At 39.2% G+C, this 27,995-nt stretch overlaps 1 protein-coding gene across 2 annotated transcripts in view; it reads right to left on the bottom strand.

The window, feature by feature from the left end:
* Positions 1 to 26,584, bottom strand: part of IBTK (inhibitor of Bruton tyrosine kinase) — a 78,371-nt gene extending 51,787 nt beyond the window's left edge. For both annotated transcript variants that reach the window (XM_032152525.2, XM_032152536.2), the window contains exons 1-8: positions 26,402 to 26,584; positions 18,671 to 19,346; positions 12,673 to 12,769; positions 9,921 to 10,045; positions 5,385 to 5,495; positions 3,671 to 3,841; positions 2,278 to 2,395; positions 1,657 to 1,837 (exon numbers count right to left, since the gene is read on the bottom strand). In XM_032152525.2, the coding sequence (XP_032008416.1) occupies positions 1,657 to 1,837; positions 2,278 to 2,395; positions 3,671 to 3,841; positions 5,385 to 5,495; positions 9,921 to 10,045; positions 12,673 to 12,769; positions 18,671 to 18,991 (1,124 nt within the window). In that variant the 5' untranslated portion in view covers positions 18,992 to 19,346; positions 26,402 to 26,584. The remainder of the gene's footprint in view (positions 1 to 1,656; positions 1,838 to 2,277; positions 2,396 to 3,670; positions 3,842 to 5,384; positions 5,496 to 9,920; positions 10,046 to 12,672; positions 12,770 to 18,670; positions 19,347 to 26,401) is intronic.
* Positions 26,585 to 27,995: the final 1,411 nt, after the last annotated feature.

Here is a 27,995-nt window from a genome sequence, read left to right as displayed (position 1 = left end):
AACTCAGGAAAAAAGCTATTTATGCAGTTTTAAGAAACATATTCACATTTTCATGTTTCTATAACTAAAATATAACCTAAAATTGAAGTCAAAAGTAACTTTCTGCCAGGTGCAGTGGCTCACGCCTGTAATCCAAGCATTTTGGAAGGCCAAGGTGGGCAAATCACCTGAGGTCAGGAGTTCGAGACCAACCTGGCCAAAACGGAGAAACCACATCTCTACTAAAAATACAAAAAAATTAGTTGGGCATGGTGGCAGGCGCCTGTAATCCCAGCTAATGGGGAGGCTGAGGCAGAAGAATTGCTTGAACCTGGGAGGCGGGAGTTGCAGTGAGCATAGGTCGCGTCACTGTACTCCAGCCTGGGCAACAGAGCAAGACGACGTCTCAAAAAAAAAAAAGTAATTGTTATACAAAGAAGGTTAAGTTTTTACAAATTGATACACATTTTCTGCTCATGAGTAGCTTCATGGATGGTATCTGTTTTACATTATCAAAGGCATTTCGTTGCATTTAAATTTAAATCCCTAATTGTTTTAAAAGTTAGATAGCTATTCTCTAGAATTCCTGTACACAACTGCTCCCACTAGTTGAGCTATCCACTTTCAAGAATCATTTATATTTGTACAAAGACCTATTTAAGTACTTGTATTTATTTAAACTAATAATGTATATATTTATAATGAATTTATCACAGTAAAATACTATATAAATGGTAACATATTAGTCTGAAACCTGTCTATAAAAGTTGAATACTTTGGAATGGCACAATAAATATGAGCAGCAAAACACTGTCAAATTAATTAATCAATTATAAAAGATTCAAAATGTATTAAAAATGTACAATTCTGCACTTACATTACTTCACAATTGTTTTTAAGCACTGGTTCCTTAAATCATTCAAAATGAAATGACAGGTGACACATTATGAGTATGGTTTATATGAAAAGACAGAGAATTCCAGTTGGTGCATCCACCCATACTTAAAACTTTATGAGACTGGGCGCAGTGGCTCACACCTGTAATCCCAGCACTTTGGGAGGCTGAGACAGGAGGGACACTGGAACCCAGGAGGTCAAGACCAGCCTGGGCTACAGAGCGAGAACCTGTCTCAATTTAAAAAAAAAAAAAAAAAAAAAAACTTTATGATTCTCTGCTTTGACTTGACTAGTCAACCAACTGCTACTTTACTGTATTCTATAATAACATGTTTTTTAAAAAATATACTTATCAGTTATAAACACTAAGCCTGGTTAGAGGGCTCACGATATATGATTATACTCTAAAGATAAATAAATGTATAATGTAAAAAGGGCTATACAAGAACCAATGATGAGAGTGTCACGAATCAAGAATTATGATTAATCTATTTCTGTGCACCTAAAGTATAAAAAAAGAAAAAATATATAGCTCATATTTAACTACATATTAAACATAATTCAGAAATACCGCTTTACAATTTACACAGAAATTTTATATATATTCACTGGATCCATGCCAAAAGACAAAAATCAAAGACAAAAATTCCTGATGTTTTTCCTCATTCAATTTTTTCCATTTGACATTTATAGAACATAGCATAAAGCTGACACTCAGATATTTGCTGGAAGAGTTGAATTATTATTAAAGTTATGTTTCTTTCACAGAAATACACATACTTAGAAGCCATCTTCTTGCACTGATAGTCTGCAAGTAAGTAAATATCTCCCCTTGTGGTAACACAGACGGTAGCTCCATCACTTGCAGCAACCAAAGACAGAGCAATGTCTTTATGGTGAAGGGCAGAGACCTGACGAGGAGCAGTTACACACTTTTCTCCATTGGGATCTAGCAAACAACCTAAAAAATGATACAAATAAGCAAATCACAAAATAGCTCTTTTAAGAGTCCTATTTGGCCAAGCACAGTGTCTCATGCCTATAATCCCAGCACTTGGGGAGGCCAAGGTGGGCAGATCCCTTGAGCCCTGGAGCTCGAGACCAGCCTGTGCAACATGGTGAAACCCCATCTCTACAAAAAATAGCCCAGCATGGTGGTAAGGGCCTCTGATCCCAGCTACTCAGGGGGCTGAGATGGGAGGATCGTTTGAGCCCAGGAGGTCAAGGCTTCAGTGAGCCGTGATCACACCCTAAACTCCAGCTAGGATGACAGAGTGAGACTTTGTCTCAAACAAAAAAATCACTCATAATCCCATTCTAATCAATAAAAATTAAAAAGAAAAGATAATTTTTTAAAGAGTCCAATTTAATTTCCAGATATTGTCATCAAGGATTTCTTACCCAGTTGTCCACCATTTAGTCCCATAGTGTAAACAGCTTCTCTAGTCCATAGGACTGTATGAAACCTGCCTGCTGCAACGCCAATGATTGTCCTTCCTTTCAGATATTTTGCCTGTATCTATTCAAAAACAAATAAAACTGCAATTTACTATATATTTATGACCTAGTACAATTTTTTAAAGATCCAGCAGACCAGCAAATATATGGTATACTTGCTGTTAGTGGCCCACTCAAGTGCAAATGGCAGTTGTCACTAACAGATCTCAGCACTCATACTAAGACCTGAATCCTTCTCGCAACACAAAACATTGTGATGCAGCCACTTTCAGTCAGCAGTTTTAACATATAGAAAATTGACATGGTGTAAGAATCAAATTATTTTATTTTAGCTATTTTTCTTTTTCTAACAAGCAATATGCAAAGCAGCCAGTCTCATTCTTAATAGAAAACATAGTGCCTCTAAATTAGATATTTCCATGGTCTCTCAATAGTGGCATTATTGACATTTTGGGCTAGATTTTTTTTTTTGTCATGCGATTGTCCTGTGCACTACTGTGCACCTTCTGGAGATGGCTGTGCACATGAGAGTAAAAAAAGAATATTGGTTTTTGGACCCATGTCCCCTAACATCAACTTGTCACGTGTGATATCTGTGCAGAGACAGATTTAATGAAGCAAATAAAACTTAAGTCTCTGAGTTCCTCACTTGCATGAACCCATTTGGTACTGATAAATTTCCTATTTTTTCTTAAGGAGGGCCTAAAAAGTGTTTAAGTTTCAAATCCAAAATATCTGGACCTCCCTTTGCTTATGAATACTTAAAAGATACAGTTTGGTGGCTAATCTCCCAAGTGCAGAATTTCCCAAGTGCTTTCTTTCTTACTCCAAACAGATGCTAATACGTACTATGCTTAATTTCTCCTGTTAAAAATAAAGACAACAGGCTGGTGGCTCACGCCTGTAATCCCAGCACTTTGGGAGGCCAAGGCGGGCGGATCACCTGAGGTCAGGAGTTTGAGACCAGCCTGGTCAACATGACAAAACCCTGTCTCTACTAAAAATACCCCAAAGAAACAAATTAGCCAGGCATGGTGGTGTGTGCCTGTAATCCCAGCTACTCAGAAGGCTGAGGCAAGACAATCGCTTGAACCCGAGGGGCGGAGGTTGCAGTCAGCTGAGATCGCACCACTGCACTCCAGCCTGGGAGACAGAGCAAAACTCTGTCTCAAAAAATAATAATAATAATAAAAAATAATAAAGACAATATATACCACGAAGATAAAGTTAAATAACAGAAATAAAATAAGTTGCTCTGTCAATAACTTACATTTTTTTGTTCATACAGGTTTTATTGCAAATGTAAAACCTTATTATTTAAAAGAGTAAAGCTTACCTGTCTGGGTACATTACAACTGGAAGGTGGTGGAATAATTCCTAATTGATGAAAAATGTTTAGACCAAATGTATAAACACATCCATCTTCAGTTAATACAACAGTATGATCCTTAGCAGCTGCCACTTGGGAACAATTATGACCATTCAGTCCTTCCACAAGCCGAGGGACCTACAAAATAAAATTAACTTTAGTATACTACATTAACCATTTATACGGATATGCAAATAGAATTTGATGATACTACATCTAAAATGACACGAAATGACATGACCGATACATGGCTGTATCTATCATAGGTAAATTCTACATTTCAGCAAAGGGTAGATGAGTTTAAAAGGATATGGTTGTAAGTTTATGAGCAAAATACACAAGCCCAGTAAGACATTCCAGTGAAATAATTCAATTCAACAAATGATTTTTGAACCCTTACCAAGTGCAAATTTAATAAAGGGAACTCATCAAAGTATACACTGGTACATTGAAAAAAACAAAAATACAGAATCAATGTGTCTCTTCAGGGAATAGCCAAACATATAGTATCATATTCCTTTGGAGTCATTTATCTGTCCTGGGTTCAAAATTTACTTCTGTCACTACCTATTTGATCTCAAACCAAATTTCTTAACCTCTCTGTACCTCATTTTCTTCATCTGAAAACAGTAATCAGTCAATAAATGATCGCTATTATTAGTGTCATCATCATGCTTAAAATGAAGATAATACCTGTGCCTCACAGGGCTGTAGTGAGGCTTAAGGTGATAATTATATATGAAAAGCATAAACAATGCTTGGAACAAAATAAACCTTCAAAAATGGAAGCTATTATCATTATAGCTTTCCCTCTTTTTAAAAGCACCATTTAATAGATAAGTATACCAGAAGTCCCCACAAAAAACATCTTAAAATAACCTAGCGAACCAATTTTCTGATAGGTAATGTACTAGGTCTCTTCTAATTAGCACTAAGTTTCAGTAGCACAAATATCAATTTTGTGACTATATAATGAAAATACTGGCTCAATTTTTAGACCACAGAAATCTTAAAGAGAAGTTAAAAACAAAAACCAGAACTACTTCAGGAAAAGTGTTTTACAATTAGTCTGCCTTCTTTTTTGTTTTTTTGTTTTTTGTTTGTTTGTTTTTTGAGACAGAGTTTCGCTCTTGTTGCTCAGGCTGGATTGCAATGGCACAATCTTGGCTCACTGCAACCTCTGCCTCCCAGGTTCAAGCAATTCTCCTGCCTCAGCCTCCCAAGTAGCTGGGATTACAGGCATGCGCAACCATGCCCAGCTAATTTTGTATTTTTAATAGAGACAGGGTTTCTCCATGTTGGTAAGGCCGGTCTCGAACTCCCGACCTCAGGTGATCCGCCTGCTTCAGCCTCCCAAAGTGGTGGGATTACAGGCGTGAGCCACTGCGCCCGGCCTAGTCTGCCTTCTTTTATTTCATCTCTAGAAACATTTTAAAGATTATGTAACGCTCCTGACTCAGTATTTGCTATAAGCAAAGTATTACTTTTTTTAATCCTTTTGCATTGTATGTAAATCCTTAATTTGAACATGATATACCAGGAAACAGACTTTTTTAAATCTATTATCAATTGATGTATTATTTTGTCCTTACAGTTGAAAAAAAAATTTAGTTAACTAAATCTTTCAGCTTATCAGCATTTTTCTAAAGTTACCTAAATAGTGTAATGACATTTCAATTACCAAGCATGTCTGTTCATCTCCATGTCCTAATCGCCCTCCAGGACCATGACCACAGGTATAAACCTGCCCTTTCTGAGATAGAAACACGGAGTGAAATTTACAAAGCACCACCTAAAGGAAAACAAGAGAATATTATTAAACTTCTCTGAATAAAATATCCTTTACTTTATGAAAAAGAAATAGAATATTGTTAATTGTTTAAACAGGATAATGGATACAAGGGGAATTTATAAGACTTTAATTTCCACATTTTAAGTTTTCTGTAATAAAAATAAAAGATATATATGCTTTGTTTTAAAATTATGTCTAAAAACATTGACATGAAAAAAAAGAACAAAGAAAGAATTAAGCATGTGTTACCCACAGAAGAGATTACCCAAAGGAAAATATAATTTTAAATCTTCAGTTCCAAAAATTAGTAGCCAATTGTTTTCCAATTTCATGAAATATCAAACAGTAAGAAATGAGCAGAGTGCAACAGGAAGCATAAAGATTACCAAATAGTGATATATGGTACTAATAAAAATAATAGAAAATAAAAATAAAAATAATAGAAACATCTTCAGAGTGTTTTTAAAAAACAATAAAGCCATTTATACATGGCGTGGGGGGCAGTATGTCCTTTTCTTTATCTCTGGTTTTATCAACATGTCTTTAATATACATTTATAATTATTTTAATAAATAATTTTATATTTATTTTCAAGTTTTTCTCTTTCCTTTCCCACTTCCTTTTTCCTTATCTGCCTCAATCTCAGTACCCTCCCTTGCCCCGATACACAGACTTACTATTCACATACTACAGAAGACAAAGATACTGAAACAGTTGAACTGCCTCAGCAGAACACAATAACAGGAAACCATCAGCAGTTTTAAATATATATATATTTACATATCTAACCCCAGGCCACATTTTGCTATTTTCCAAGCTCTGATATTCATTATACTCACTTTACCTTAATAATATTTTTAAAATCTTCTCATTTTTAAAGATTGTTTGCATTTATATTCTTACAACATCTGCAAATATTTCTAACTTAGGATATAAAAAGATGAGTAAGAAATAAACACTAAAATCATTTCCAGAAAGTCAAGGTCCTTTGGAAAACAAAAAAATTATAGCCAAACAAGCTCTAAATATTTACACATACCCTAGACCGCTCGGAATTTTGTAAGCACAATATAGCTATCAAATAAAAAAGTAATGCAAAGATTATTATCTCATTTAGCTGTACCACAAATACCTAAAAAGTTTAAAAACAAAATCCAAATTTGTATGTTAAATTTACAAGTTGTCAGTGAAATTCATTTTATGAAATAAGAAAGAATATATTTCATTCAATTTTATATTCAATATTAGAATGCCATCCTACAACTGCTGACTTCTACTACTAAACAACAGTTGCAATACTAGACAGTTTTAAGTCATCCAACTTTAAAACCCCAGAATTTTTTTTTTTTAAGACGGAGTCTTGCTCTGTCGCCCAGGCTGGAGTGCAGTGGTGCAATCTTGGTTCACTGCAAGTTCTGCCTCCCGGGTTCACGCCATTCTCCTGCCTCAGCCTCCTGAGTAGCTGGGACTACAGGTGCCCGCCACCACGCCCAGCTAATTTTTTGTATTTTTGGTAGAGATGGGGTTTCACTGTGTTAGCCAGGATGGTCTCGATCTCCTGACCTCGTGATCTGCCTGCCTTGGCCTCCCAAAGTGCTGAGATTACAGGTATGAGCTACCACGCCCAGCCTAAAACCCTTGAAGTTTTAAATGAGAACTGAGCATGGATTTTCACTTTAATTATCTGGAATATATAATACTAACATTAATAATCTCTGTCTCATGGTAGTTAATTCATTTGGTACTGTATAAAACAGAATCAGCCCCTTTTCAATAACAAATGGGGCTCTCTATATAACTGGTACTCAGTTAATATTCCCATACTTGCTTCTCTTCCCTGACTGAAATTTATACTGATTTCTTTCCTTCAAACCTATCCATTGTGCTTGTTTCACCCTCATTCTGTGGTAAATAAAATCCCTTAGATCCTTAATCCCTTCACAAAACATGCCCACTGCCTTGCCTTACCTGAAATGTGGCTTTCTCTTTGAGTACACTAGTTCACTCACAACCCTGGCAAATGGAATATGCTCAGATATTCCAAACTATGTATTTCTTAGGATCAGACATTTCAATCACCCTCTGATTTCCTAATGCCATCATGATTCCTTCACTCTTGTCTTTAAAATCCCTGCTCCGTAACAGCTCATGAAATAAAGGTATATCATGTACTACCTCAGAAAAGGAAAAACAGGTGTCTTTCTTGTGCCACAATTCCAATCAATCATTAGTGGCTGCTAATGGTTGGATTATCATTTTAAGGAGGAGTCTGAGGACCCACTCAAGCTCAGCATGAAAAAAAAAAAAAATTTGACTAGCACATCTGCAAAAAGCTCTAGACTAGGTGTGAGCAGCTTGTATACTTGCTGCCCCTGCTCTGATTTCTCACCATCTTGCTCGCCCTCCTCACATTCACTAAAGACTTGGATGCCAAGCTTGATTCTTGCCCATCACAAGTCCTTTCATTATCCTAAGTTCCCTCCAGGTCTACATAGATGACCCACAAGAATATTAGCTTTCATGATACCATTCTACTCCCTACTTCTCTAGCCACTTTTCATTCCTATATGGGCTTTTATTTCTGTTCTCTCAAAATTTAATATTCTCTAGAGTTTAAGGATTCTGTTGCTTTTTTTGTTCAATTGCTGGTTGTGATGCATTAGGTTATGACTTTTAGTTTAAAAAATAGTGTTCTATGGAGCCCTAAATATAGTGGTCATATAATTTATCACGCAAATATTTTTGAGAATGAAAGGGGATACTAACAATTACACTAGGAAAATAATCACAAAACAGAACTGTCCTGGGCAAACTAGGGATATGTTGTCAAAGTAGCTCTAAAAACTGTCTAAGAATTCAATCTCAGGGATATAAGCTAAGTGTTGTTATGTATGTCATATACAAATAATAGGTGAAAGTTGGAAAGAGCCAGTACTATAGTGATAAAAACACTCCAAGCTCATATTCTGGATCAAAGAAGTTTTATGAACTTCAAAATGCAGAAAGAATATAACTAGGAAGTTGTAGGAAATATAAGTTGAAATGGTAATTTAGGAAGACTGAAAAAGTTCTTACATTCCAAGCCACAGAGTTTGGACTTTATCCAAAGGTGACTTAGCAGATAAATACATAATTAGCTCTTTTTTAAGACAAATAATTCTGGAGAAGAATATTATCGGGGTTGAAATGAATGAGCCAAAAAGTCAAATTAGGACACTGTTGTCACTGTCCAAAAAAAGAGCTTGAAAAGGACATGGCACCTAGGTTCATGAGACAGAAAAGAACTAAATAGACATGCTCTGAGGTATCATCTTCAGGATTTAGAAATTGAGATTTACAACATTAAAAATTGAATAGGGTAGTTTAGGAGTGGCAAAAATAACACTTCAGACATTCTAAATTTAAATATCTTGAAAGAATACCCACAGTACAACTGAAATAAAGTTCAAGAGAAAGACTGGGGCTAGAGATACACATACATACACACGTTTACACAATGTAATACAGAAAGATTTGTCAACAGTAGCTGTATCTAGGGAAGTAGAAGATATCATGCATTATAAGGATATAAGACCACAGACCAAATCTTTACACTTGTATCTATTAAAATTTTATAATTACTTACGTTTAAGAAATCAGGTTCACAAAAAGCATCACTCATGCCTAAGCATTTAAGGGCAAATTTTTGAACCCCAGACTTCCAAAACATTGCTTATCTGTCTCCATAAGTGATGAAATTTTAGTTCTATCTACTATCCAATCTGAGAACAGAGACTTAGACATTTAATTATTTATTGCTTGTCAGTGTGAATACAAATAATTAAATGGAATGGCTGGCAGTTTACCAGACCCTCAGTTAAAAAACTCTATAGCCTTTCCAGACTGCGTCATCCAACTTCACATCAGATTAAACATATTCTCTTCATGATAAATAGCTTGGAACCTAAAAACATTATTTCGTTACAAAAAATTGCAAGAAGTGTGTTGTTTTCTAAATTGAAATTATTTTATGTTTTAATGCCACCAAAAAAAAAAGAACTGTTGTTCACTTATCAAAAATAACACTGAGCTTCAACAACAAATTCACTTGAGAAACAGCTTACAGAATTGTAATGTTTGTTAAATAGAAAAGCTAGAAAATCAAGAGAAGCTCTACCCTCTTAAATTAAACTACTGTCTGTATAACATTTTCTAATTTCTAACACTAATTGCACAAATATATTTTAGGGTATTTTACAAAGTCTAAATATAATTAAGGCTAACAAGATCTAAAATAAAATTAGCAAAGTTTTATTGATTGATTTCCTTATTAAAAAATGTTACTGTACCTCAAACAAAGTTATGTAATCCACATGAAAAGCTGAACAATCAAATACAAAAGTTCTTTCTCATCTCTAAAAGTATATAGATTGTACTTGAAAATACCTGCTTGATATAAATCCCACTCCTGGAGAACAGATCCACCAACTCTGGATGATGTTTGCTATTCTGGCTTCCATGACCCAGGGTAAAATTTGTATTATCGCCCCAAGTATAAACATCTGTAGGATCTAAAATAAAAATTAGTTTTTATACTTTTTTATATTTTAAAACAAATATAAGAACTAATTTAACTACAATATTTAGAAAGATGCCAACACTCTTTTGTGAATGAATATATTAATGTGATATTACGTAATTCTAGAAATAGAAAATCCAAATCATAGTACAGGCCTGTCTCAACGATGCAAGCAATCAAACATTTGTTCCTTGCTTCTTTTTTTTTTTTTTTTTTTTAAATAATTGAGACAAGGTCTCACTATGTTGCCCAGCCTGGTCTTCACCTCACGGGCTCAAGTGATCCTCCCACTTCGGCCCCCCAAAGTGCTAGGATTACAGGCATGAGCCACTCTGCCCAGGCTATTTCTTGTTTCTTTAGCAGCTAAAGTTTAACTGACAAATGAGTAAAACACCACCGGCCATATCTACTTAGTTTCCATGAAAATAATATATAGAACTATATCAAATGTAAGATATTATTAATCCATACAGACAAAGGTTCTAAATGTAGCAAATGTGATATTACTCTTTGTACAGGAACACTAACTTTCAATACTTCGTTTTTCATAGACACGAAATCACACTAGTGATTAGGGTAAAGCCCATTAAACTGGAATACAAATCACAGCTAAGTTCAAGATATAAATCTTCATTTTTATTTTAGAAGATGAATAAAGTCTTAGAATGGAATTATCACTGTTACCTGCAATGCAGTATACAGGGTAGAAACAGAAATACAGAATGTGTCCTTACTTAGCTTCCTCACTAGTTAAATGCAAACTATACAGTGCCCCAATTAAATTTTTTCTTTTCTGCCAATTCCCACTTCCAAATCTCAAAGAGCAAACAAACTGGAGGGATAAGTGAAACTGAGAATGTGTGAATTAAAAAGTAATTGGAGCCAGGCACAGTGGCTCACGCCTGTAATCCCAGCACTTTGAGAGGCCAAGGCCGGAGGATCACTTGAGTCCAGGAGTTCCAGATTACCCTGGTCAACGTGGCAAAACCTCATCTCTATAAAAAAATATAAAAATTGGCCCCATGGCCGGGCGCGGTGGCTCACGCTTGTAATCCCAGCACTTTGGGAGGCTGAGGCGGGCGGATCACGAGGTCAGGAGATCGAGACCACGGTGAAACCCCGTCTCTACTAAAAATACAAAAAATTAGCCAGGCATGGTGGCGGGCGCCTGTAGTCCCAGCTACTCAGAGAGGCTGAGGCAGGAGAATGGCGTGAACCCGGGAGGCGGAGCTTGCAGTGAGCCGAGATTGCGCCACTGCACTCCAGCCTGGGTGAGAGAGTGAGACTCTGTCTCAAAAAAAAAAAAAAAAAAAAAAAAAAAAAAAATTGGCCGCATGCAGTGGCTCATGCCTGTAATCCCAGCACTTTGGGAGACCGAGGCAGACGGATCACCTGAGGTCAGGAGTTCAAGACCAACCTGACCAACATGAAGAAACCACATCTCTACTAAAAATACAAAATTAGCTGGGTGTGGTGGCTCATGCCTGTAATCCCAGCTACTCAGGAGGCTGAGAGAAGACAGCCTCTCAGCTTGAACCCAGGAGGCGGAAGTTGCGGTGAGCCAAGATCGCGCCATTGCACTCCAGCCTGGACAACAAGAGCGAAACTGTCTCAAAAAAAAAAAAAAAAAATTAACTGGGCATTGTGGCATGGGTCTATATTCCCAGCTACTTGGAGGGCTGAAGTGAGAGGATGGCTTAAGTTCAGAAGATTGAAGCTGCAATGAGCCGTGTTCATGCCACTGCACTCCAGCCTGACTGACAAAGCGAGACCCTATCTCAACAACAACCACAAAAATAATGATAATTTCCAGAGACCCTATCTCAAAAATAACAAAAGGAATAAAAATTTCCATTCCTTTTTCCTTCTACCTCAATGCTGATGTTACTTTCTGAGTATATATCAATTACTTTACAGTAGTTACAATTATAACAGTCCTCCCATTTTAGATTGTACTTTTACACAGACATAAATATGGATTGAAATTTTAAAATGCAAAATAAAATTGTTCTGAATATGAAACAAAAAATATCCAACATATACCAAAGTAAAATTTCTTTGCAGATAGCCACACACAAATAAATTTCCCCACTACTTTAAGAAGAATAAAATTTCATTAAAATTTTCTAAGCTAAGCTGCACCTTAATGGAATACATTTGTAAATTTTTTTTTCTTTTTTTTTTTTTTTTTTGAGACAAAGTCTAGCTCTATCATCCAGGCTGGAGTGCAGTGGCAAGATCTCAACTCACTGCAACCTCCGCCTCCCAGGTTCAAGCAATACTCCTGCCTCAGCCTCTAAGATTGCCTAGAGGAGCCAGGATTGCCTGTAGCTAGGATCGCCTGCCATCACACTGGGCTAATTTTTGTATTCTTAGTAGAGACGGGGTTGTACCATGTTGGTCAGGCTCGAACTCCTGACCTCAAGTGATCTGCCTGCCTCGGTCTACCAAACTGCTGGGATTACAGGTGTGAGCTGCAGCGCCCAGCCCATTTGTGAAATTTTCTTACCAGTATTCTCGAACTCCTGACTTCAAGTGATCCGCCTGCCTCAGCCTACCAAATTGCTGGGATTACAGGTGTGAGCCGCAGTGCCCAGCCCATTTGTGAAATTTTCTTACCAGTATTCTTGAATACTACATGAGTTGGTCTATCCTTCATTACAAGATCCAAAGCTGACAAGCCTTCTTTATCTTGAATATACAGACTAACACCATGCTAAAACAAACAAAAAAATACATAAATATATATATATAAAATCAATTACCTATAACCAGTAACTTCCTATTTTATTATTCTTTTTTTTGAGACAGAATTTCACTCTTGTTGCCCAGGCTGGAGTGGTGCAATGGCACAATCTCGGCTCACCGCAACCTCCACCTCCCAGGTTCAAGTGATTCTCTTGCCTCAGCCTCCCAAGTAGCTGGGATTATAGGCATCCACCACCATGCCCAGCTAATTCTGTATTTTTAGTAGAGACAGGGTTTCTCCATGTTGGTCAGGATGGTCTCGACCTCCTGACCTCAGGTGATCCACCTGCTTTGGCCTCCCAAATTGCTGGGATTACAGGCTGAGCCACCACACCTGGCGGACTTCCTATCCTTATGTATCAAAAAGTCAGATAATCAACCCCATAAATACACTGAAAAAAAAAATTTAATAACAATTATCTCTCATATTCACACACATTTTTCTCTCACATACTGCAGAGAATAATTAAGAAAAATCACATATCTGACTCTTGCTGGAATAAGGAAGGACCAGAAAATGTGAAGAAATAAAAAATTAACATTTTAAATAAAAATTAAAATTAACTACATGTGAACTTTTTTTTGCAGGGGGGACAGAATCTCGCCTTGTCACCCAGGCTGGAGTGCAATGGCACGATCTCAGCTCACTGCAACCTCCACCTCCCAGGTTCAAACAACTCTCCTGACTCAGCCTCCCGAGTAGCTGGGATTACAGGTGCCTCCACCATACCCGGCTAATTTTTGTATTTTTAGTAGACACGGGGTTTCACCATGTTGGCCAGGCTGGCCTCGAACTCCTGACCTCGCGATCAGCCCGCCTCAGCCTCCTAAAGTGCTGGGATTACAGGTGTGAGCCACCGTTCCCGGCCATGTGAACATTTTTGATGATAAAGCATTTCTGATACCCCTTTAATACCCCGTAAATACACTGTCCCTACAAGTCCCTAGCTCTAGGTTTGTGTCTGTGTGGGAGTGCATGTGAACATAAACATTTAACTCCTTTTGCATTTGAAGCCATACTCTGCCGGGCGCAGTGGCTCATGACTATAATCCCAGCACTTTGGGAGGTGGGCAGATGAATCGCCTGAGGTCAGGAGTTCAACGTCAGCCTGGCCAACATGGTGAAACACCAACTCTAGAAAATATACAAAAATTAGTCAGGTGTGGTGGTGCATGCCTATAATCCCAGCTACCTGGGAGGCTGAGGCAGGAGAATCACTTGAACCCGGGACACAGAGGTTGCAGTGAGCCGAGATCACGACACTGCACTCCAGCCTGGGCAACAAGAGTGAAACTCTGTCTCGAAAAAACAAAAAAAAATTATCCGGGGAAGGAGAGACATAAAATTTCAAATCAGTTTATTACATTTAGTTTATACTTACTCTATTTTAGTTTGAGGAATTTTTTCTTATTTATAATTTGACAGTTAATTGTTTATGACCTGTTTATTCTGCGAGGTATCTGATATCCCTTCAATATATTTTGTTTATGTTACCATAGTTGGTTCCAGTTGCATGCAGAAAGAACTCTAATACATCAATATTTATCAAGCATGTTCCTATTTGTTCATTAATTTTTGTTGGTTTTTTGTTTGTTTGTTTGTTTTGAGACGGAGTCTCGCTCTGTCGCCCAGGCTGGAGTGCAGTGGCGTGATCTTGGCTCACTGCAACCTCCATCTCCTGGATTCAAGCAATTCTCCTGCCTCAGCCTCCCCAGTAGCTGGGATTACAGGCATGTGCCACCAAGCCCAGCTACTTTTTGTATTTTTAGTAGAGATGAGGTTTTGCCATGTTGCCCAGGCTGCTTTTGAACTCCTGACCTCAGGTGATCTGCCCACCTCGGCCTCCCAAAGTGCTGGAATTACAGGTGTGAGCCACCGTGCCCGGCCATTGTTCATTAATTTAATTGCTTGGTTTTGGTTTTGGTTTATTTCCCCCTAGTAGAATAAAAACTTAAACAAAGAAGGGATTCTGTCTTGTTCACTGCAATATCCCTAGCCCTGGATTACTGCCTGGCACATATCAGGCACTCAAAAAATATTTGTTTCAAATACCTCACAGACAGTATACTATTTAATCCATATAATCTATGATTCTGTTAAGTCTTCTATTTACAAATGGGAAAAATTAAAGCAAGTTCTTCCAGAATAGTAAGTAAACCACCAGTATAAAAGAGCAATGGTTTAGCAACAACAGATACAGCAGGACTCCACAAGCATAAACAGTCTTTACCAGCCATGCATCCTGTCACGGAATCAAGAAGCCGCAAAAAAGCTGCATAAGATAATCTATCTGTCTCTATTCCAGCTTTTTGTAGGCAACAAGTTTCTGCTAAGGTTTTATATCTTTGGCAATAAGAAACTGACAATTTACTGTGCAATTTACAAATGTTATAGCTGTAAAGTTTTACCAAATGCAAATTCATTAAAATGTGTGTGGTTTCTTCCTGATAATCCATAATACCTGAAGTGCTACAGCTGGCATCAGAGACGGAACTGACATGAAGACACCTATCACTGCACCCCTTCCAATTAAAGAAGTGTTGGAAGGTCAAAGTAAAAAAATATGCTGAACAAAAGCAGACAGCCTACCAACATGAGAATGCTGAATGGTTAATACAGGATTTAGGGGAAAACCATCAGTGGAATACATCCACTGTTATATATCTATCACTGATCAGCACAGCTCTGATGCCAATAAGACAGTCAAGCTAAGGGCAAGGTGGCAACGGCACAATTTCCTGGCTTCTATTAGCCAAGGTGGTTAGAGTGATTGAGGATTTCGATGCAGCAATAAAATCTCACAGGGAGGAAAGGACCAAAATTCAGTCCAGACCATAACTATTTCAAACTGTAGCCCTAAATGCTAACACCTAAATGAAAACCCCTAGGACGGCAGGAAACCCAAACCCAGGGACCTTCTCAAACTCAACAGGGTTGGCAGTCATCCAACTTTCCAGCAGAAACTGAAAAAAAAAAAGCCAAAGTTTTACAGATGGAAAAGGGTAAGAATGGAGCTGACAGACACTTTAACTCTTACTAACCTAGCTTTCCCTATAATGACAATAAGGGAATTAAACAGATACCCCAAGGTTTCAGATATAAGAGGAATCTGCTCTACCATTAACAAACTTAAAAATGCTTTTCTTCATGGATAGTCCCTGGGGAAAAAAAAAAAAATAAGGAAAGTGCTATTATTATTCTCTTTTTATAGATAAAACTGAAGTTCAAGATTTAATAATTTGTCCACGATGATTCAGTAAGAAGTAGCAGTAGCAGCAGCAGCAGCAGCAGCAGCAGCAGCAGTAGTAGAAGATAGTAGTAGTAGTAGTAATAGTAGTAGTAGTAGAAGATAGTAGTAGTAGTAGTAGTAGTAGTAGTAGTAGTAGTGGCAGTAGTAGCAATAGTAGAAGATCAGTAGGGAGTTTAACTCCACAAAAGAATATTTTACTATTACTATATAATAAAAATTATTCTGATCAGTAAACGTTACTACATAAAAGCCACTACAGAAATATTTTTTAAGTCAAAATTAAATGAAGACACTGAAGGTAAGCTTCTGAATTTGACCAGAAGTTCCTTAAGGACCAGAACTGTTTTTTTCTTCTCCAGGTCCTCCACAAACATGACAAAATCCCTATACAAAAAAAACTGTTAAATTTAAGGCCGGACATGGTGGCTCATGCCTGTAATCCCTGCACTTTGGGAGGCTGAGGCAGGTGGATCACTTGAGATTAGGAGTTCAAGACCAGCCTGGCCAACATGGGGAAACCTATCTCTACTAAAAATACAAAAATAAGCCGGGCATGGCGGCACATGCCTGTAATCTCAGGTACTGGGAAGGCTGGGGCAGGAGAATCGCTTGAACCTGGGAGGTGGAGGTTGCAGTGAGCGGAGATCACACCACTGCACTCCAGCCTGGGTGACAAAGCGAGACTCCGTCGCAAAAAATAATAATAATAAAATAAAATGAAATAAAATAAAATTGTTAAATTTAAAACTCATGACTTCTGACAGTGAGTTTCTAATTTGCATTCATTAGTGAAATGACATTAGGGTGTATCTCAAACGCTTTATTATTTGCCTATTCAATACAACACACCTAATCTACTAGAAAGAAAATTTTATATAAATTAAACAATTTTAATGATTTTTTTTTTTGAGACGGAGTCTTTCTCGGTTGCCCAGGCTGAAGTACAGTGGTGCGATCTCAGCTTACAGCAACTACCGCTTCCGGGGTTCAAGTGATTCTCCTGCCTCAGCCTCCCAAGTAGCCAGGATTACAGGCGTGTGCCACCACACCCAGCTAATAATTTTTGTATTTTTAGAAGAGACAGGGCTTCACCATGTTGGCCAGGCTGGTCTTGAACTCCTGATCTCAGGTGATCCACCTGCCTTTGCCTCCAAGCGTGCTGAGATTACAGGCATGAGCCACCGCGCCTGGCCATCAATTTCTTTTTTTGAGACAGGGTCTCACTCTGTCACCTAGGCTGGAGTGCAGTGACACGATCTTGGCAAACTGCAACTTCTGCCTCCTGGGCTCAACTGATTCTCATGCCTCAGCCTCCCAAGTAGCTAAGACTACAAGCACATGCCACTACACCCAGCTAATTTTTGTATTTTTAGTAGAGATGGTGTTTTACTATGTTGGCCAGGCTTGTCTTGAACTCATAAACTCAAGTGATCGACCCACCTTGGCCTCCAAAGTGCTAGGATTACAGCATGAGCCACCATACCTGGCCTCATCAGTTTCTTTAGAGCTTATAAACACCGTATGTTAACTAAACAAGAAATGAAACATACTACTCAAAAACACAATTCCTAAATAATGTTCAACAACTAGTGCCCTTTTAAAGTTAATAATAGGCCATGCATGGTGGCTCACGCCTGTAATCCCAACACTTTGGGAGGCCGACGTGGGTGGATCACAAGGTCAGGAGATCGAGACCATCCTGGCTAACATGGTGAAACCCCGTCTCTACTAAAAAAATACAAAAAATTAGCCGGGTGTGGTAGTGGGCACCTGTAGTCCCAGCTACTTGGGAGGCTGAGGCAGGAGAATGGCGTGAACCCGGGAGGCGGGGCTTGCAGTGAGCCAAGATCAGGGGCCACTGCACTCCAGCCTGGGCAACAGAGTGAGACTCCACCTCAAAAAAAATAATAATAAATAAAGTTAATAATATAGTTATTTAAGAATAAATCATTTTAAAATACTAAAAGATATTGTTACAAAAATACTAATTGAGATGCCATTAGACTGGGGCAGCTCTAGCACTTTAAGTTCATCCATAAGTAAACAGACAGCCAGCAAACAGTAAAATGAAACTACAGTCTTTACCAATCAGAAACCACCAACTAACCTCTAACTAGGGTCTTTCCACTCTAACCAATTAAATGTATTTTCTCTGCCTTTCTTCTGCATCAGCCTATAAAAGCTCACTGCTCAGGCTGCAGCACAGCTCTCTGAGCCTCTTCTGGTTCTGAATGCTGCCCGATTCATAAATCATTCTTGTGCAAATAAATTTTGCTTACTTAACGTAAAATATTTCTTTTAATAATGTATAATACTCATTAAATGATGTATGGGATTTAGTTCAAAATATTATGAGATGTACAAATAACACAAAATTGGCCAACAGTTCATTATATATATAGTAAGCTTTGATAAATGTTTAAAATTTTACATCACAAAAAAGTTAAGTAAAAGGATATATGGAGTTTTAATTCCAAAGATCAGTTACAGTAGTAAGAGATAGCAAACAAGTAAGAAAAAATGCAAATATTTTCCAAAAAGCATGTAGGATGTATGAAAATGATTAAGAAAAACATATTCCAGACTAAATAGGTTTAAAATTAACAAATGACACTTACCTTCAATAGAGACAAAACACAATCAATATGTCCATAAAAAATGCTTCTGTGCAATGCTGTCCATCCAGACTCTTTGTCTTTCACCAACAGATCCACTCCTTTCTGAATAAGCCAATCTAACACTCCTTTCTTTCCACAGGAGGAAACAAGGTGGAGGGCATTCCTGCCAAAAACATCCTTGATAGTTGCAGCATTGTAACAATGACTGGAGAGAAAGGCCTTAATCTGGTTTTCGCTCCCCTTTGTTACCACAGAAAGGACATCCAAAGCATGCTTCAGGGATCGACACTTTGATGTGCAGTCAGGCATGGGTGAATTCATCCTAATTGTTTTTATACCACTTACTTTGGAATCGTGAAAACTAATTTTAAAAAATGAAAAAGCCAGGACACAAAGGTGTTATTGAGGAAGTTACTGAGAATAAATTACCTTTTTAGGATAATTTAAATCCTCATGACAATAGTATAAAACTATATCTCTTTATACAATTTTTTGGCACTTAAATCAAAAAAATTATAAATAGCTCTATAAAGTTCATATCAAATACAAGTTCTTCATTTAAAAAAATTCCAGTTTATAAATTATTCCTGGAGTCAAGCACCAAGGGGGAGTGAGGAGGGGAACTCCCCCTCCACACTGTCTGATCCTTTTAAATATCCATAATTGCAAGGGTGACCTATAAGAGAAAGAGAAGAGAAAATAAAAATTCAAAATCTGTCTCTCACTCTCCTTGAGTACTTTAGAACACAACTACCTCCATATTTAGATGCCCTTAACCCATTTATGCTTAGTGTTCCATTATTGGAACACTAAGCTTGCGGGAGTTATTTATATCCTAATGCTCAAGGTCATCGCCAAGGTCTGATTTTTCACAAAAAACATTTGCAACCTCTGGCATAAACAGGTTAATTCCTTTTTTTTCTTAAATCTATCGACCTTTCACATTTATGGTACCTATATTTTTATAGGAGTCATCCTTACTCCATTTTTCCACTCTCATGTTTAAAGTTAACCCATATTGGTTGTACTCTGGAGTTTCTCTCTTTCTTTCCAGTCCTTCATTCCTTCTATGCTATATTTTTACATTCTACTAGTTATGTCCCCACAAGCTATGAATATGCTTAAATCTACCATCTTTCTAAGAATCCCATCCCAAACCTATACCCCCTAAAACTATATCATCACCACCAACACAACAATAACCAACACTCTCATCATTTATTCCGTTTTTACTAAGTACCCAGGCACTGTGTTAATATTGTTACCTCTACCTGAAAAGTCCTTCATCATATGAAGAGATGATAATTAAACAAAGGTATTAAAACAACTGGTTAGCTATCTTTAAAAAACAACTTTAGATACTGTACTTACTTTATATCTTATACCAATATAAATTCTAGATGGTTCAAAGGCAAACAAAAAAACGAAACTACAAAAGCACTGGATGAAAATACAAAAGACTCTTTTTTTTATAATCACAAAGTACAAAACACCTTTCTAAGTAGGATCTGAAATCCAAAAGTCATAAAAGATTAATTCAATAGTTTAAAAATTACATTAAAAAGTTTAAAGACAAAAGGAGAAAAATTTGCCTCAATATATATGGTCTTTTAGATCTTCGTTATTGTGTAGTCTTTGGGAGCAGAGAAAATCAGCTATAAGAAGACTATTTAGAAGGACATACATGAGTTTACTATATGTATAGGGAAAACTTCTACGCGTCAGACGGAAGTATGAAATACTCTAAATCTGTATTTTTCCACTCCCACTTCATACCACACCAGGAGTCAGAAATCTGAGATCTAACTAGTTTTCTGATCTTAACTACTTTGATTTCTCCACCTGGAAATTAGATGATTATAATCCTCTCTGTTAGGTTGGTACAAAAGTACTTGCAGATTTTGTTAGTAAAAGTAATGGCAATGGCCAGGCATAGTGGCTCACACTTGTAATCCCAGCACTTTGAGAGGCCGAGGAGGGCAGATCACCTGAGGTCGAGAGTTTGAGACCAGCCTGACCAACATGAAGAAACCCTGTCTCTACTAAAAATACAAAATTAGGCCGGGCGCTTGTAATCCCAGCACTTTGGGAGGCCGAGGCGGGCGGATCACGAGGTCAGGAGATCGAGACCACGGTGAAACCCCGTCTCTACTAAAAAATACAAAAAAATTAGCCAGGCGTGGTGGCGGGCGCCTGTAGTCCCAGCTACTCGGAGAGGCTGAGGCAGGAGAATGGCGTGAACCCGGGAGGCGGAGCTTGCAGTGAGCCGAGATGGCGCCACTGAACTCCAGCCTGGGTGACAGAGCGAGACTCCGTCTCAAAAACAAAACAAAACAAAACAAAACAAAACAAAACAAAAATTAGCCGGGCGTGGTGGCACATGCCTGTAATCCCAGCTACTCGGGAGGCTGAGGCAGGAGAATCGCTTGAACCCGGGAGGCAGAGTTTGTGGTGAACCAAGATCACACCATTGCACTCCAGCCTCTGTATCAAAACAAAACAAATTAATGGCAATTACTTTTCAGAATCCAATCCCAAACCTATACCCCCTAAAACTATATCACCACCACCAACACAACAACCAACCCTCTAAAAGTAATAGCTGTTATTTTTAATGGCAAAACCGGCAATTACTTTTGCACCAACTTAATAGCTCCAGATCTGTTCTACTAATCTATACATTCTGTAATTTGATATAGTCCTCATAAAAATCATCTCCCCCTTGAAACGTTGATTTGAACAACAACAACAAAAAGAACAAGACAAAACAAATAAAAATGTGTTTGGGGGCCGGGCACGGTGGCTCACGTCTGTAATGCCAGCACTTTGGGAGCCAAGGTGGGCGGACCATGAGGTCAAGAGATCAAGACAATCCTGGCCAAGATGGTGAAACCCTGTCTCTACTAAAAATACAAAGATTAGCTGGGCGCACTCCTGTAATCCCAGCTACTTGAGAGGCTGAGGCAGGAGAAACGCTTGAACCCAGAAGGTGGAGGCTGCAGTGAGCCGAGATCATGCCACTGCACTCCAGCCTGGTGACAAAGCGAGACTCTGTCTCAAAAACAAAACAAAACAAAAAAAAAGCCGGGCACAGTGGCTCATGCCTGTAATCCCAGCACTTTGGGAGGCCGAGGCGGGCAGATCACGAGGTCAGGATATCAAGACCAACCTGGCTAACACGGTGAAACCCCGTCTCTACTAAAAATACAAAAAATTAGCCGGGCGTGGTGGCGGGCGCCTGTAGTCCCAGCTACTCAGGAGGCTGAAGCAGGAGAATGGCGTGAACCCGGGAGGCGGAGCTTGTAGTGAGCCGAGATCGTGCCACTGCACTCCAGCCTGGGCGACAGAGAGACTCTGTCTCAAAAAACACACACAAAAAAAGTGTGTGGTAGCAAAGAGAAAAAGAGGTACCAATCGTCAAGTACTTTAAAAGGTTAAAAATGGAAAGCATGATACAGTAGTTCCCCATTATCCATTTGCTTTCTGTGGTTTCTATTACCCACAATCAACCATAGTCCAAAGATATTAAATGAAAATTTTGGAAATAAACAATTTATGTTTTAAACTGCACGCCATTCTGAGCAGTACGATGAAATCTCATAGCGTCCCATTCCAAACCACTCCACCTCACCTGAGACATGAATCATACATTTGTCCAGTGTTGCCATACTGTACATGCTAGCAACTCCATAGTCACTGAGTAGCCCTCTTGGTTAGCAAATTGTAAAAACATAGCATATATAGGGTTCAGTACTCTCTGCAGTTTCAGGCATCACTGGGGGTTTTAGAATGTGTCCTTGGATAAGTAGGGACTATTTATTGCATGTGGCAAAATAGTTCATCCAGTTAATTTCATTCTTTTAAAGCTCTAAAATCCCACGTTTGTATTTTCAGTGTATGCATAATACCTGGAAGGAACTACTTATTGGTGAATCACTCAAACCTTACATTAAAGAATTAAGATACAACAGAAAAGAATTCCCTAATTTATTAGTATATATAATGTAAACATTTAAAGGGGAAAAAAAGAATGTTAAAAAGTCATTCCATACTATCATATAGAGAAAGCAGCACCTACAGAATACTACGAACAGAAACATGGAAGCTATTAAGAGCTAGGATTTCTTAGAGTTTTACATATATGGATTCGAATATAGCAATGTCAGCTGTTATCAGTTATATAACTAAAAAATGACATAATCTCTCCAAGTCGTTTCTTCATCTGAAAATAGAAACAATCCACGGACTTCACATGGTTACTACAATGATAAGTGAAACTACCTAAATGGTACCTGGCACTAAATATGCATTCAACAAATAATAGTTTTCATTACTATTAATTCTTCAGTCATAAAAAGGTAACAAATTTTAATTCCAAAGTTCATGTTTGAGCTTCATTATCACTGTTACCACACTTCTCCAAAGAAACCATTATTGCTAAAGTTACTAATGACTTCCAAATTACCAAACACTTTCAGATATTTTCCATTCTTACTTGCCTTCCCTGCTTTTGTGTCTTTAAAACCTCATTCCCTTAAGGAGTCTAAGAGATCCAGGAAGGGCAGGAAGTCTCAGAAACATTTAAGCATGGGCTCTCTCTCTTAACCACTTCTTCCTAGGGCATTATCGCTTCCCCTTTCCTTCAAACTGAGCTTCTCTCAAATGATCCTCCGTCCTCTACTTCATATTCTCCCTGATAGTTTCAATCCTTTTCATGCTTTTAACTCTACCGTACACATGATTATAAATCCCCAAATCTGTCTCTTGCTCACATATTTGCCCTAAACTCCAGGCCCATATTTCCAATGCCTATTGTACTTCTTATCTATGCATTCAAAAACTGCTTAATGAAGGGGAGGAAAGCAAAGGAAATAAGCATTTAAAGACCTAATACATACGGAATGCTTTACATCAGACCAGTCAAGTAAACCACCCAAATCATACCACCAAGAAAAGAGGGAGTCAGACTTCAAATACAGATCTGTTTAATGATGAGGTCCATGCTATTTCTGCTACGCTACACTGTCTTCTTCAGCGCACCCACAGTAGGTCACAAGGCATTGGGAATACAAAAATAATTAGGACCTAAATATTTTAGATAAAATAAAATACAGGTTCATGGATAATACTCAGGTGGATGCATAGCTAGTTTAACATATGTACTAACTGAACAAAACTTATGATCTATTACACAGTTCCTATTATCAAAGGGTCACAGTTTGGTAGAAGAGAGTAATTTTATTTAGGCAAGTAACTAAAACATATCATAATTATAAACTTATGGTCAAGATAAAACAAGTGACACATAGGAACAGGGAGTGCAGAAGAGGGGTCCAGGGAAGACTTTCTACAGGAGATATATAAACTATGTATAAACTAAGACTTAAAAGATGAGTACTGTCCAGGCACAGTGGCTCATGCCTGTAGTCCCAATACTTTGGGAGGCTGAGACAGGCAAATCACTTGAGCCCAGGACTTTGAAATCAGCCTGGGCAACATGGTGAAACCCATCTCTACAAAAAAAAAAAAATACAAAAATTAGGCGTAGTGGCACATCCCTGTAGTCCCAACTACTCTGGAGGCTGAGGTGGGAGGATCAATTAAAACTGGTCAGTCAAGGCTGCAGAGAGCTGAGATCATGCAACTGCACTCCAGCCTGAGCAACTGAGCAAGACTCCTAAAAAAAAAAAAAAAAAAAAAAAAGAGTACCATATGCCTTGGCCTGATAAATTCTGGGTGAGAGCACATTTGAAGCAGAAGGGATAGTAAATATAAAAGAACTAGAATCATCTTGGTCCATTCCAAAATTTCTAAATAATTCAGAAGACAGAAAGAAGTGAGGCCTAAGACACATACAAGGATAGACAGGATTTTGAACAGCCTTATGTGCCTTTCCTTAGAGATTTAAAAAAAAAAAAAGAAAAAAGGGCAGGCAATCCAAAGACATACTTAGGATCTTGAATTGACAAGATGTGGTGGTAATTCCCAGGTTTCTGGCTTGGAGAACAGATAGGGAAACTAGAAAGAAGTGTAACGGGTCAATACTTTGGAACTGAGTAAAGCAAAACAAAACTAAACAACGGAACAAACACACAAAAATTATAGGTGAAATTTTGTTTTATGCATTATACATAGTGCTCTACATAAATATAATCCTTATTTCAGCCTTATTATTACCCCTGTAAATATGATCACTTTCATTTTCTGATGAGGAAATTCATGTGAAAGTTTAAAAAGCCTACCTAAAATAATACCGACAGAAAAGTACTCTTGATCCTACCTATTCTATGCTACCAAACTGCTCTCCCAAAAGGCAGTTAGAAAAATTTCAGTGAAAGTAGTATAGTGTAGTAGAAAAAAGTACCATGGAATTCAATTCAAAATAATTGAATTCAAAAGCAGTTTGGTAGGGCAGCTGGAGACTCAAACGATTCTGCCTCAGCCTCCCAAGTAGCTGGGATTACAAGCACACATCACCATGCCTGGCTAATTTTTTTGTATTTTTGGTAGAGACGGGGTTTCATCAGGTTGGCCTCGAACTCCTGACCTCAAGTGATCCACCCACTTTGGCCTCCCAGACTGCTGGGATTACAGGCTTTTTTTTTTTTTTTTTTTTTTTGAGATGGTGCCACACTCAGTCGCCCAGGATAGAGTGCAGTGGTGCGATCTCGGCTCACTGCAACCTCCATCTCCCCGGTTCAAGCAATTCTCAGCCTCCCCAGTAGTTGGGATTACAGGCATAAGCCACCGCGCCCGGCCTAAAAAAATTTCTTGAAGTAAACTCTGGTTTGACTAAAGCTTCTGCAAATATTTGCAAATGTAATTATTTTTAGAAATCAGTTTTGTCCTCATCTACCTTGCCTCAATTTCTAAAACAAATAAAAGTCAGGGAATTCAAAATACAAAAAGAGAAATGATCAAGAGGGGGCTGGCAAGCCTGTGAATTTACACCACTTTATGGGCACTGAAACATTACTACTCATAAAAGTCATATCCTTTCAGTATTTCTGATAAATTTCAAATGGCCTACTTCGAGGCATAAGTTAAAAGATGCTACATGAATCTCTCGCTAACACAGTCAAGTTTTATGAACTACGTTGGAAAACAGGAGTCAAGGACGGCCTGTGTTACCTAATTCGCAGCTGAACTAAAACTCTTTGAGCCAGACAGCTCTGCCTGTTACAAAAACAAAAGGCCTGTCTTCTCTGTCTCTCTCAACCCCCAACCCTCCAAAAAGAATCGGTTCCTTTTTACATAGCAGTCAATGTCCACTTATCAGATTTCACGACCTGCTTCCCGAGAGTCAGTATCCCCAGAGTGGATTCAAACTTGTGACTCCCAGGAAGGGGATAAGGAACATGAGCGCCCACAGGAATGGCTTCAAATCCAAGACTCGAAGGAAAGTGACACTACACAACTATCACAACTAGGAATGCAATGTCGCTGGAGGGCGTGTCAGGCAGGACAGGAGCGTAGCGCATCGCCGGGACAGGCCATTCATTAGCTGAGGGGGGCGGTAGGGACCCTGGCCACTCGGCCCTCTCCGCGCCGCCTCGCGCGAAGCCCGGCAGCCTCGGGGCCACAGAGTCCCCTCCCCACGGTCCCCCCGTGCCGCCGTCCGCAGCCACCCGCAGCCACCCGCACCCTCCGGAAGGCGAATACTCTCCCCCTGCCCCCGGGCTGAAGGGAAGCCGCACCGCACGGTCGGGCAGCGGCCAAGCCCTCCCTCACCAGTCGCTAGATGAAACTGCGCGGGTGGATTCCGCGGGGTCCACACAGAGCCACACAGGGACTCATCCTCAGTGACGGCAATAAGAGAAACCGAACGGCGCCAGAGGGGCCGGTCCCCAGACCCGGGTCAGTTCGGCAGGCGGCTGCAATACAGCCGCTACTACAGGAATCGGGAACGGGGATGTGGAGGAAGGGCCCGAGCGGGCGGTGCTCAGTAATAAGGCGGGCGCTGGTTGGCTGGGGCTCCTGTATGTCTCTTGATGATTGGCTGGTGCCTGCCCAGAAGGTTTCGCGTGGCAGTACCTCTACCATGGCCTTTTCCCTGGCTCCCCAAAGAAGCTTGACCTCGCCGGCCTTGGGGCCGCTGACTCAGGCCAGGGGCGGGGAAAAGAAAAAGGCCGCAGCGGGGGACTCTAGGCCAACAACGGTGATGGGAGTGTCCCTTTCCAGGCCAGCCATCTCCTACTTAGAAACGTCTCTCCAGGCAGCTGGAGACTCGAGGGGAGGCTAAACCCGAGTGGAGAAGGAGACGTGGCAGGATGCCTTGGACACCCGGTCACTACGCAGCAGAAGCCAAGTGCATAGGCGTCTTGCACAGAAGAGTTTCCTCCCATGGCCTTAGCAGTGGGGTTACTGCAAAGCCAAAGGTGTAGTCTCCGTAAACCCAGCCTCACCCCTCTCTGGATCGCCATACACCCGGATTATCTGGCAGTCACTCCCTTGGTCAGCAGGCGTCACTGCCCTCTTAGATCACCACCATAGGACTAGCTGCCGACCCGGGTCACGCCACTCAGTGCCTGACACCAGGCTTACACTAGGCTTTTTCCACTTGAACTCTGAATCTAAAGGCCATTTAGAAAAGTGGTCGAGTGAAAAATGCTAGGAGGGACAGTAGTCAATAATCAATACTAGGGTACTGAATGGGAAACACACTGCTGCTGAATGCCTAATACGGTAAGCACTCAGTAAATGATTGTTCAAGGAGGGGTAGTGTGACTCAGAACAAACGACACGAGGAATCATGAGTTGGCTGTACAGCTCTGCCACGTTGTGAATTTTACAAGCCACTGAGTTGGCCTCATCTAATCTCTGAAAGAAAGGAGTTGTGCGTGTCTTAATGCCCACTGAGCTCTGCTTGCCCTCTTTTGAAGCCTTTTTTGTGGGAGGGTAGGTTACTAGCCCAAAGCCACACAGCTGCTTAGCGAAAGAGAAAGGGAGACTAGGACCCAGCCCTCCTGCTGCCCTTCCCAGCACATAATTGTTTGCTCTTTGTTCTGAATGCCCTTCTACAAAACAAAATTTGTAATGTCAAAATTGAGTGATTTTGAAAATAAGCTTAAGTTGTATCTCCAGATATTTAAAAAAAGAAGCTACATATAATGACTTTCATATTCATGAACAAAGAAGCCAATAATGGCAAATAAAGCTGCTAGTGTAAATAAATGCATTGACCTGAGCTCATAACTTCTCTCTCTTGTATCTGGGCAAGTTAATTCACTTTGCTGAAGCCTCAGTTTCCTCATTTGCAAAATGGGAGAAATAATGTAGTTTGGGGTTGTGAAAATGTAATGATAGAGATATATAGCACTTAGCA

Source organism: Hylobates moloch, unplaced genomic scaffold (assembly GCF_009828535.3).
Source record: "Hylobates moloch isolate HMO894 unplaced genomic scaffold, HMol_V3 SCAFFOLD_2, whole genome shotgun sequence".
NCBI lineage: Eukaryota > Metazoa > Chordata > Mammalia > Primates > Hylobatidae > Hylobates > Hylobates moloch.
This window is presented reverse-complemented; position numbering and strand designations above follow the sequence as displayed.